This window comes from Euprymna scolopes, chromosome 46, assembly GCF_053919585.1.
Source record: "Euprymna scolopes isolate OS-2025 chromosome 46, ASM5391958v1, whole genome shotgun sequence".
In the NCBI taxonomy this organism is placed as follows: Eukaryota; Metazoa; Mollusca; class Cephalopoda; order Sepiida; family Sepiolidae; genus Euprymna; species Euprymna scolopes.
Genome location: NC_136527.1, coordinates 154,439,721 through 154,453,655, shown reverse-complemented (window position 1 = coordinate 154,453,655; position 13,935 = coordinate 154,439,721). Strand labels below are relative to the sequence as shown.

General features: G+C 28.3%; 1 protein-coding gene across 1 annotated transcript; it reads left to right on the top strand.

Moving 5' to 3' along the window:
- The first annotated feature begins 990 nt into the window (after positions 1-990).
- Positions 991-13,735, top strand: LOC145270740 (uncharacterized). Its single transcript, XM_080126346.1, has 2 exons — positions 991-1,519; positions 10,003-13,735. Exon 2 carries the CDS (start codon positions 10,411-10,413, stop codon positions 11,527-11,529), a length of 1,119 nt encoding a protein of 372 aa, XP_079982472.1. The 5' UTR covers positions 991-1,519; positions 10,003-10,410; the 3' UTR covers positions 11,530-13,735.
- Positions 13,736-13,935: the final 200 nt, after the last annotated feature.

The window sequence follows — 13,935 nt, the reverse complement described above, 5'->3', positions numbered from 1 at the left end:
TATATATATATATATATTAAAGACATATATACCAAGATATATCCATATTTTTTAATATATATATATTTAAATATATATATATATATTTATATATATATATATGTTTTAAGATAGACAAACATATATATATATATATATATACATTAAAGACATATATACAAAGATATATCTATATTTTTAAATATATTTAAAAATATATATATTTATATATATATATATATATATATATATATATATATAAGAATAAAATAAAAATACCAACGATGGTTAACGTTAGGTTGTTATATATTTATATATATATATATATATATATATATATATATATATATATATATATATATATATATATATATATATATATATTATTATAATTATTATTAATGTTATTATGGCAACAATACTATATACATGGGCGAATAGTGGCGTTGTAAAGGCACAGGATACTCTCAGGCGTAAGTAACTTTATAGCACGGAGAATAAGCCCATCTTCTTTGCAGCAGCCTTGGCAAGGGACTCAATGTATATGTTCCAACTCATGTTCCTCCTGAACGTTAAGCCGATGCGTTTGAAAGAAGTATTTAAATCCCCGAAACAGTGTTTCATGGTAAACAACTGATGATCCCTTGAAAAATAAAAAAAAATGGTATTATAGTAAATTCGAGAGAGTTGATGCAGTGATTGCAGGTGATTAAATGACTTACTGACTAGATGGGTTTTTTTTAACGAATGATAAAAAGTAATTTTTTGTATAGTTTCAAATGTTAAAAACTTCAAAGACTATATACATATATATATATATATATATATATATATATACATATATATACATATATATACATATATATACATATACATATATATACATATATATATATGCATATATATAAATATACACTACTTTATTTGACATACAGATATATTTACACAATATATATATATATATATATATATATATACATATATATATATACATATATACGCTACTTTAATTGAAATACAGAAATATTTACATAATATATATTTGCATAATATATATTCATTTAAATATTTATATAAACTGTTCTTGGCCGTTAGCATATAAGTAACGCAGAACAAAGATATCTTAGTTTTATTCTTTTTCTCGTTTTTAATTATTTTAGTCTTATGAATGGACAATACGTTGATAGGAAAACGTTTTCTAACACGTAATTAACGGACATTTAAAAACTGAAAACGTTTCATTATAACGTTTTACCTTTTTTAATCTTTTAATATTTTTTAATCTTCATATATTTTCATTTTAAACTTTCATTTTTTGTTCATCCATTTTTTAAATCCACGTTTCAGTCGTCTTTTTGGGTTTTTAACTTTTTCAATATTCATTTATTCTTGGATTTCTTAATGAATTGGACATTTGAAATTGTATTAATTTTGTAAAGAAATCCCTACAAATTGACCAAATTTTCAATTTTTGACATAAACAAAGAAACCATCCAAATTTTTTATTGCCGTTTTCGTATTCAATTGTTTACAACGAAAGGTAAGATTGTTTTTCGATATTTCATTACTTTTAACAATGCAATGCATTTTACGTCAGTGTTTTTATTTTATTTCTATGAACTTCTCGATTTCCTCTTTGCTGGATCAGTTTTCCTTACAGAAATTGAAACGGTAAAGAAATTGAAATGATAAAATGTGTAGTTTTGCACTTTAAATGACTGTCGACTGTGAAGTCATTTTAACGTTCAATATTTTAAATCGGTTCCTCCAAAATTGTGTACAGGAATTCATAGAAAGCAATTTACTATCTAAAAAATATCTTTTTTTTAATTTTCTTTGGAAACTAAAAATTTCATACTCATGCAGAGAGTGATCCGTGCTGAAATAATAACGTTATTATTTAAAAAGCCATGGGGAGGGTGTTTTGTACCTATTCTGAACTTTAACCGTACAATTGAATAAAAAAAACATATCAGAAAACTTTAATTAGACGTGGAAATAACGATTTAAAAAAATAGCGCGGATGATCACTCTCGGCATTAGCACCAAACATTTATTTGTTTTATAAATGGATCCGGAATTGAACAAACATTAATTTAACAAACCTTTTTTTCCTTTCAGATTAAATTACAATTTAAGTTTTTGGTGCTTATACATAACACGGACCGTGCTGAAATAGTAACGCTATTATTTAGAAACCCATGCTTAACATGGTGAGCGACTGAGCGGGAACATAAAATAATATTCTGTAGTTTCATATAAAATTTAATAAACAACAAAAACCATAAGAATTGAATTCAACCTGAACATCCTATAATAAGTAAAAGGCAATGTAATCTGTAAAAAAAAAAAAAAATAAAAAATAAAAAAATTCCGAATAAATGTTTCTAATTATTATTATAAAAACATATATTAAAGTTTCTAAAAATATATATTAGCTGAGAAGACAACAAACAAAAAGATTTTAAAAAATCAAATATATAACAAATAGACTTTTTTTTTTATTTTACAGTTTTATTTGTTTCGAAAATGAAGTGATGTCGAATTGCAAAGTTAAAAAGAAAACATGGCCGACAAGTATAAATGTCTATCTGTAGTCTTTGTTTTCATGATTGAAGTGATTATCGAGACTTCCCAGTTGAATGTTTGAATGTCGGCTATCTTGTCGTTCTAACTTAACTCGTCATTACTTGTGTTTTTAATTAAATAGACGCTTTAAAACATTTTAAGAATTTAATGGCGGCGTCGTATGAAAAACAATGAATTCAGGAATATCTTATGTAAAATACGGCATTACTGAAAAATGCTATTTCTGTAAACATTTGAAAATGATTTTACTGTTATATAACTTGAGAAAAATTGTACGAAACAATTTGTTCAATTGTAAATTGTAATAACGTTATTATTTAGAAACCCAACCAGAAGAGGTAGGGACCCCATTTAACTATTTTGAACTGAAACTAACAATAAATACTATAAATTTGAATTTAACCTGAAACTCTTAGCTAAATAAACAACAACAAAACAAAACACGGTTTGTAAACTGCAGAAGTTTCCAACAGAAAAGTTTAATTTTTTTTATTTTTTTCCTAACAATATACTATAAAAATTGAATTTAACTTAAAAATCCAGCACTTAAGTCCCGGCAAAGTTCGACAACTCTAGAAGGGTCACATCAGTATTTTACACCGTCAAATCACGAATTATTAGTTTTAAAATTAAAAAAAATATGTAATTAATATAAAAAATATAATTAATATAATTTCGACGACTTATTAAACATAAGATAACAACACTTTAAGAAATGTTTAATTTTCAAAGTTGTTTTATTTTGTATAAATTTATATTTTGTTACGTGGTTCATTACTTCAGATTTTATTTTGTTCGTTTTTCTGTTAAGAAAATAATACACTTTCTAAAAATTGTTTAATTTTTTCTGTTAAATAAATAGTTATAAATATATAAAAATGTATATTTTGTTCGTTTACTTTATTAAATCAAGTGCTTCCAATATTAAAATATTTTTTTATTAATTATATATTTAGAAAAACTTTAATAATTTTATTTTAAAACTAATAATTCGTAATATTCGTGATTTGATGGTGTAAAATACTGATGTGACCGTTCAAGAGTTGTCAAACTTTGCCGGGACTTAACCGCAAGACTACCGAAAATCCTAACGAAAATAGTACGGTCTGTATTCTGCATATACTGAAGAAAAATATAGCATTTTAATTTGCATCGTGCAGGCATGTTCGTAATTTTGGAAAAGGAGGAGGTTAGAACTGTTAATACAGAACAACTATTTTTAGCATCTATAGTGGATCACAGCTGAATTAATATTAAATAACAAGGAATTGTTGGAATAAATTATCGTATTTTTAGCAAAATGTGCAGTTATTAATTTTTTTCTTTTTTTTTTTTTTGTATCGATTCGTCAAAGTATTTCACGCTTATTAGCAATATATGGCCACTAAAAGAAAATGAATTTATTTAAAGGTTTTTCGTAAAATTACTGAAAATATTGTTTTGCTAATCTGAAAGATAATTACTATAAACTTATTTCAAACCTTATTTCAAATTATTTACGGTAAATGTTATCTTACGTTACAACAGAACACCGACCAATCTAATTTGTTTTTTTAGGGGTATTCGAGGTCGCTGAAACGAATCTGATAATCAAACCCGCCGCAAATTTTCCGTCTACATGGTATGAACCCCTAGACCTTGGGACTATTTTGTGCCATTTCACCTTCTTCGGTAGTGTTTTTCTTACATGATACGTTCGCGTGCGAACGGGCGTACTAGTGGGGTGTCGTATCACACTGCGTAAGAATCTTTCAAATAAGAAAGTTAAAAAACATGTGTTTTTTAATTTATCAAAAAATAAAGTTTTCACCGGCGGTTTGCAAAAAAAAAAAAAAAAAAAAAAAAAAAAAAACGGTAAATTTGCGGGGGGTTGATTATCAGATTCGTTGTCAGCGACCTCGAATACCCCTAAAAAATGAGAGTGGTCGGTGTTCTATTGCGGTGAAAGGTATCATTTACCTTATTTACATTAAAAAATAAATCAAATTTATAGTATTTATGGCGCAAGTCTATAAATGGGCCACAAGTAATATTTGTTACTATAAGAATCTGAAAAAAAATCTTTATTATGTACGTACTTGTTACTGCATGAAAATGTCATATTCCAAAAATTATGTAAATCGATCTAGTACTTTTTTTTTATTTTTAAAAATCAAATATCGGACGTATTATCGAAGTTTCGCCATTCTACCATCTTGTTTGAGAGATAACGCCACTAACGACACTTTTTTTTTCTGAAATTAATGACGCCGTCGTACGAAAAAATAATTCGTTCATGAATATATTATGAAATACGGCATTATTTACTATGAGGTATAATAAAAAATATATTTATGATTTTTTTAATTCTGAAAAATGCTTTTTATGAAAACATTTTAAAAAATGATATATATTATTTACTCGGGTTTTTGTTATTCAAAAGTAATAGACTAATGAATTCAACGAGGTTGTTAGATAGTGCTCAATAAAAAGAGCTAATAATCCTAGTTTACTGTTATATAAACATGTTTACATCCCGGGATGTAAACATGTTTATATAACAATAAACAAGTATTATATATATATCATATAAATTAAAAACATTACGAAACAATTTGTTCAATTGTAAATCGAAATAATAGCGTTTTTAAGAACCCCAATCAGAAGAGGAAGGGGTCCCATTTCGAATTTAAACTAACAATAAATACTATAAATTTGAATATAACCTGAAACTCCTATCTAAAACAAAAACACACACGGTTCGTAAACTGTAGAAGTTCCAACAGAAAAGTTATTTTTTTATTTTTTTTTTTTTCTGACAATATACGGTAAAAATTGAATATAATTTAAAAATCCTAACTAAAAATAGTACGGTCGGTATTCTGTATATGCTGAATAAATTTTTACAGAAATTAATGGCGGCGTCGTATGAAAAACAAATTCAGAAATATATTAAATGGTATGCGGGAATTTAGGAAAACAGTTTTCCTACCTAGCGAAAGGGGACGAGTTTTCCGGAGACGAGTTTTCCCGGGACGAGATTTCCCGGGACGAGTTTTCTGGGCACCGGTATGCGGTATTATCATTAGGTGTTAAAAAAAAGATGTATATAATTTTTTTTATCCCGAAAAATGCTTTGAGAAAACATAGATTTAATAATAATTGTATCGTTAAAGAAAAACACTACGAAACAATTTGTTTAAATTGAAATAAGGTTATTAGAAAAAAAAAACCCAGTCACAACACTTGCACTTTCATCTAACAAGAAATAATATAAATTTTCATTTAATCTGAAACTCTTATCTAGAAAAATAACACGGTTCGTAAACTGCAGAAGTTCCAACGGAATAGTTTTTTTTTTCATCTGCAATATATGAAAGTTGTACGTCCTCTGTAATGTTTTATTTTCGTCTGCTTAATGTTTTTCAACAGATTATTATCGAATGGTCACTAATGTACCAGATTATCCAAAATATTTTTTTAAAGAAATAATTAACATTTTTAAGGCGTGTTCCGTTTCTAATAAGTGAGCCCAACAACTCTAGAAGTATCACATCTGTATTTACACCGTCAAATCACGATATTATGAATTATTAAAGTTTTAAAACATAAAATTTAAAAAAAATATTTAATAAAAAAAATATTTAATAAAAAAAATATTTAAAAAATGATTTGAATATTTTATTGTTATTTTCTTTTATTACGCACAGCAAAGTTTCACGGTTTTTAAAAAAAATTAATTTAAAAAAAAATTTAATTTGAAGATAAAACTCTCAAATACAGATATTACAAATTATTAAAGTTTTATCACAATATTACGAATTATTAATGTTTTCAAATATTTTAAACAATATTTCGACATTTTAAAATATTTTTTAAATATTTTATTTCAAGTTTTACGCTTTACACGACAAAGTTTCAGTTTTTTGTATTATATTTTTTTCTGTTAAGACAATAATACACTTTCTAAAATTGTTTCTTATTTCTCTTTAATTCGACCCCCCTGTTGTTCCAAGCTTATAACTACACGAAATATATAATTCAAACCCTCCTTTTCTTTTCAATAAAAGGAGCAAGGACCAAGGTGGCACAAATAAAATTAAAAAAAAAATAACGTGATTAAACAAAAAAAATGGTTTTAAACTTCGAACTTTATAGGTAAATTTCTAAAAACACTTTTTTGTTTTAAATTTGAATATATTATTTATTGATCTTTTATCTTCAATTTGCGATATATAAACCTTTGGTCAGTAAATTAATTACGTACTTTTTAATGGACACTTCAAAATGGAGAGCGTGAATTAATTCGATTCCGCGCCCGTCCTTCCAAGCTTATAACTACTCGAAATATAATTCAAACCCTATTTTTTTTCAATTAAAGGAGCAAGGACAAAGGTTTCATTTAAAACAAAAAAAAAAAACAACGTGTTAAAAAAAAGAAAAAAAAGTGGGGTTTGTATTACTGTACACATAGATTCGAAAACGTTGTCAAAAAACAAATATATAACAAATAAATGTTATCAAAGGCAAGATAAGTTACTTTTCTACCAAACTGGTTATAATTTTTCGTGTTTTTATTCCATGTGACATGTTTATTCAGCTCGAAAACATACAGTGTTTACCGATGTATTGGAACATTCAAGATGGCGTCTTATTCTCTCTTTACACACTTATGTGGGATAAGATGTTATAAATAAAAAAAACGCATAAAATACTGTTAAAAACTCGCTCAATATATGTTACCGTGACATATTCGGTGGGGTTTTAATAGTATTTTGTATAGTTTTTTTTATTTATAACACCTTTTTCCATACTTACGGTGTTAAAGAGGGTGTGAGACGCCATCTTGAATTTTCGAATACATCGGTAAACACTGTATGTTTTTCGAGCTGATTAAACATGTTACATTGAATAAAAACACAAAAAATTTATCCAATTTAGTAGGTAAATTTCTGAACACTTTTTTTTTGTTTTAAATTTGAATATATTTATTGATTTTTTTTATCTTCAATTTGTGATATATAAAACTTTGGTCTGTAAATTATTTATTTTTTGATAGACATTTCAAAATGATGGGGGGGTCGTGAATTAAAAAAAACGTTTGTCCAAAATATTATATTCGGGTTATTGGAAAGAGCATAAAATTTCACATTGACCCTGAAAATATCATAAAGATTGAATCTATAGAAAAATTTTGATATATTTTTAAAGTTTAAAAATTGAAAAATATTACAAATTATTAAAGTTTTATCGCGATATTACGAATTATTATTAATGTTTTCAAATATTTTAAACAATACGTAAAAACAACTCGTAAAATTCACAATAATTTCATTACTGTTTTTTTTTTTTTTAATAAAAAAATATTTCTATTACTGTTTATACAAGTTTAATATTTTTTTTTTAAGTATAACCCATAAAGAAAATAAACAACCCACTTTTAAAAGAGAAATTAAGAGTTTTTTTTTCTATTTTATTCGCAGCTTCCTGTTAGGGGTGTCAAAAATTCTGATACACCTGGTTTCTTCCAATTTGTTCGATATAATTTTCTTAACAAAATAACACATGATTTGACGGTGTAAATACTGATGTAACCGTTCTAGAGTTGTCGAACTTTCGACTTTGCTTAACTGCGTATCTGTCTTATTTTCTTATATAAATTTATTTTTTGTTCATAACTTGGTTCATTACTTCAGATTTGATTTTATTTATTTATTCTGTTAATGCAATAATACATTTTCTAAAACTTGTTTCATTTTTCTCATAAATAAATAATTATAAATATATATTTAAAAATGTATATTTTGTTCGTTTACTTTATTTAATCAAGTGACGGTGTAAAATACTGATACGACCCTTCTAGAGTTGTCGAACTTACTTTCGACTTTGCCGGGTGTAAGTGCAAGACTGCCTCATTTTGGAAACATCGACATTTTTGGCCAAATGTAGCCCTTTATTGGCATTTTTTGAAAGCCAAACAGCTTTTTTAGAAAGTCAATATTTGCGAAATTTAGCCGAAAAGAGCCGATGCTTCTGAAAATAGAGTATCGATTTACGGGAACTTAATATTAGAAATGAAGCAATTTTTTTTTAGGTTAAATAATGAAATGTTTTTGTATTTTTCATTTCATTTATTTATTTGTTTATTGATAATATGGTTGATTAGTTACATTTCATTAATAATCCGATGAAAAAAATGTAAAAAAACGAAAAAAAAAATTAGAGGGTGGGGGTACCGCTTTTTTCGCCACATATATACATTTGGACAGCGAAATATTAAATTGTCAGTGAAACCAATCGTTTCTATTTTATTTTCACGTCGCAATAATAAATATATTTAAAATTCCAGCAAACGAGTAGTTTCCAAGATATGAAGAATTTTACGTAAATTAAGCACCCACACGTTGACGCTCCTCCAACAAAAATTCGGCAAATGTGTATCTCAGCGGCGTAAATTCAAGTTTTACACTAATGGTGGGCATAAAGTAAGTGATCATTATACGTTAAATTATTATAGAAATGTGATCCCCCACTTTCTTTAACCTAACATTTCTTTATATCATGGAAACTACTCGTTTGCTGGAATTTTAAACGTTATTTTTCGTTTTCAACATCCTCAAAAACATAAATGTCTTAAGTGTCCAGTGTTTTTTTTCTATAGCGTGGAAAGTCGATTGTCTCCCTCTTGGTGATCTTATATTCCAAACATTCCCAATAGGTGTCGCTAGCAGTTTATCATTCCAAAACAAAATGGCGTGAAGTTTTTCTTCGATAAAATGTCTTTAATGAATATTTCAAATTTTCACAAAGAAAGTCTGAAATATTCATCGTACTTATGATTGTATCAATATAAAATCAACCTCCTGGCCATTGCTGAGAAGATAAGCTGTTCAGTTTAGTTTATGGGACAGAATAAACAAACAGCTCTTAGATATGATGAAAAGCAAAAAAAAAAAAAAAACAATCAGAAATTTTATGATTATAACAATTTAAGTGATTCTTCTTAAAGATCATGATTGTATCAATATAAAAGATATTCATCATAGTTATGATTGTATCAATATAAAAGATATTCATCATAGTTATGATTGTATCAATATAAAAGATATTCATCATAGTTATGATTGTATCAATATAAAAGATATTCATCATAGTTATGATTGTATCAATATAAAAGATATTCATCATAGTTATGATTGTATCAAGATAAAAGATATTAATCATAGTTATGATCTTATCAATATAAAAGATATTAATCATAGTTATGATCTTATCAATATAAAAGATATTCATCATAGTTATGATTGTGTCAGCATGAGTGTGAAATCTCTAAATAATTTTCATAAAGAGTCAAACAAATTCCATAACGATAAAAATTTAAAAATATTTTATTACAAAAATCACTTTAAATAATATTGGCAATAAATGAAATAAATTAATATGTTTTCTTTGCAGATGTTCCTGCTTGAACGCTTTTGTTGAATCGGAACTAGTATGTGAATTTTCCTCTTCTTAAAAAATACATCTAGTGCAACATATAAGCCACACAAAAGAAAACTGTTATCTTTGTACAATGTGTGCATCGATTTTTTCTCAGAAATAAAATCTAATGCGACATATGAAAAAGCTGAGGATTCGTGTGAAATGTTTTCTTCTGATGAATCAAATTCAGTAAAACATAAGGATTGTTGTTAAATTGTTTGTTCTCGATTATCAAATCTAGAGAAGCCTATAAGAACTCATTCTGGAGAAACCAAATTTAAGGAACGAAATCTAGCGATACATATAAGTACTAACACTGGAGAAAAGCTATATTCTTGGGAACAGTGTCAATATAAACGTTCTAATAAACAAAATCTACCGATGCATATGAGTACTGCCACTAAGGAAAAGTCGTATTCTTGGGAACAAGGGGAATATGTCTGTTCTGAGAAACCAAATCTACCGATCCATATGAGTACTGACACTGAGGAAAAGTCGTATTCCTGGGACCAATGGGGATATTCCTGTTCTGAGAAACCAAATCTAGCGATGCATATGAGTACTCAGACTGATAAAAAACCATATTCTCAGGAACAATGTCAATATCCACGTTCTGACAATCGAAATCCACCGATACATATGAGTACTCACACTGAGGAAAAGTCGTATTCTTGGGAACAAGGGGAATATGCCTGTTCTAAGAAACCTAATCTACCGATCCATATGAGTACTCACACTGAGGAAAAGCCATCTCCTTGGGAACACTGGGAATATTCACGTTCTGAGAAACCAAATCCAGCGAAGCATATGAGTACACACACTGGAGAAAAGCCATATTCTTGGGAACAATTGGAATATTCTCGTCTTGAGAAACCAAATCTAGCTAAGCATATCAGAACTAACACTGGAGAAAAGCCATATTCTTGTAAACAATGTACATATTCATGTTTAACTCCATCAAAACTAGAGAGACACGTAAGAACTCACACTGGAGAAAAACCATATTCTTGTGGACAATGTCAATGTTCATTTTCAACTAAATCAAATCTAGTGGTACACGTAAGAACTCACACTGGAGACAGACCATATTCTTGTGGACAATGTCAATGTTCATTTTCAACTCAATCAAGTCTAGTGATACACGTAAGAACTCACACTGGAGACAGACCATATTCTTGTGGACAATGTCAATGTTCATTTTCAACTCGAGCAAGTCTAGTGATACACGCAAGAACTCACACTGGAGAAAAGCCATATTCTTGTGAAATATGTGATTATTCATTTTCAGATAAATCAAATCTAGATAAACATATGATAACTCACACTGGAGAAAAACCATATTCTTGTGGACTATGTGATTATTCATGTTCACAGAAATACCTACTTACAAAGCACATGAAATTACACATTAGGGGAAACCCATATTCTTGTAAAAAATGTGTATATTCATGTTTTACTAAACGAGGTCTAACAAAACATATGGGACACCATAAAATGTGAAAGTTAGATTCATGTGAACAATGTTAATATTAACAAATGTAAGAGGAAAGTCATCATAATATAAAAAAGCTGAATGTAGGAGTAAGTCTTGCGAACATATACCAGAAGGAGTAGTTGATACGTACCTAAAACGGAGCTATTAAACCTAACATAGAAAGGGAGATAATCTATCTTAGTAGAAGTTAGCATCGCCAACAATGTTTATTTAAACAGGGCTGAGCAGGAAAAAGATAATCTATCAGCACATATAAGAACTCATTCTGGAGAAAAACCATATTCTTGTGAATTATGTGATTATTCATGTGAAAAGAAACAAAATCTAAGGAAGCACATGAGATTTCACATTAGGGGAAACCCATTTTCTTGTAAAAAATGTGTATATTCATGTCTTCGTAGAAAAGATCTAACGAAACATATGAGAAACCATATTCATGTGAACAATGTTAATATATAGTTCTCGTAAACAAATCTTTCAACACATTTCAGAACTCACACTTGATAATCTTGTAAGATCAGCTATTAATCAAAAACAAATAAATGCTTACTGGAAATAACTTAAATGCTAACTTAACATTGTCCTTGGATGTCTTCAGGCTCTCTTTATAGGTTATTGCGGGAGCCCTCAATGCAAATACTTCTCATTATAAAATGAGTTATTAATCAAAAAGCAGCATGAGATAATTATATAAAATTAACATAAAAATACAAACAAATGCCGGCACGCAAGATAAAGGGCAGAAATGAGACCATTTCAGATATAAAGTCTTGATAAAATCTATAAAGATCCGTGTATTTCCATCATTTGTAGTAACAAAGAATAGAGAATTAAGAACTCATAAAACCCATGGATTTTTTATAAAAAGCAAGTTTTTTTGCTATCAATACTCCAAATTTGTAGCAAATAAAATAAAATCCTGGCTGAGAAATTAAAGAAAAGAAAGCGATGTCACTGCAAAGAAAACAATTCACTGGTTCGACCCCAAAATAAACTGTCGGCGACGAAAGTTTCTTTGTTTTCAATTAAAACACAAATACCAACTCTCATAATTAAAAAAGAGAATCACAATTGGCTTCATTCAACAATGCATCAGAAACACACATCTTAAACTACACTACCATTCATTTGTTGATTCATTTGAACAGTTTTGATCATGGCATCTCATCACTTACAACCATGATATTATTTGTTAATTGACTCCCCTATACGTCACTTATCATCAACAGTTAATAACGTAAAACTCTCAAACCGTCACTCGTTTCCATCAATGGCAAAGACTCACTTTATCTTTTTCGTTATTATCACAGCGTCACTCACTGGTTCTTTATCGTTGCTATCAATAGCAAACCTACTGGACAATAACCTTAGAAATGCGGAAGCAGATGGTCAATAAGTGCAGAGTATGGAAATGTAGAGAAGATCTCAGTTGTCAAATGTCAAACTACGAGAATTACAACGACCGAAATAAAGAGTTACTGCTGCTATTCAACATTGTAACATACAACACCCTGTGTCTGGAGATTAGCCAGATATCTTAAGCTTCATAACTCTAAATTAGGAGACTCTCAATTGCAATAACAACGCGCGTCCTGAGCACAAAACAAGACGACATATTGAAAACGGAAGCTCTAGAATCGACCGATTTTTTTGCAGAAAAAATGTTGCAGATGAAACAATTTATCGCCTCTTACAGTGCTGAGACTGTTGGAGAACATAACGTGCAGCTCATTATCTTCTTGTATAAAATAAGAGACTCAATTCCCCCCTCTGGACAACAAGAGATGGCACATAAAAACTTATTATGTTTACGTCCTTAGCCATTACGTTACCTTGGTGACCTTTGACAGGACCCCTTCAGAATATAACTAACGACTGCAATTACATACACATTATTTCGTTATATTAAAAAATTACATTTATTCCGAGGAGCGCCATGACCCTCATCGTTCTAATTTAAAGAGTAAGTAGATAAAATGTCACCCTCACTTTACCGACTACTTTTACGACACCATTTTACACCAAAATACTTTTATACTTTTACATGCTTTTCCTGGGTATTAACCGTCATTAATTGACTGCACATTTCTTATATGTACGCATAATCCTACCTCTTTAATCTGACAAAAATGATTTCTCCCTGTTAAATATCCGTCGCCGCTAATTGGATGAGATCTATTCATTCTACAATTCCGACATTCGGTTATACCACCAAATAAACGAACACTTATACACTATTAAAACGCTGCCATTTTTTAAAGATATTTTTCCAATGAACTAAAAGAAAATGTTTTACAAATAAATTCTTTTTTCAATGACTTTTTAAAAAATATTTTTTCAATGAAGTAAAAAAAATGTATTACAAAGGAATCTATGTCTCTTTTGACTTTTAAAGATATTTTTTCAGTAAA

What these genes read in the sequence shown, in the direction of transcription:
- LOC145270740 (XM_080126346.1), top strand. Translation starts at nt 10,411, where the DNA reads ATGCATATGAGTACTGCCACTAAGGAAAAGTCGTATTCTTGGGAACAA.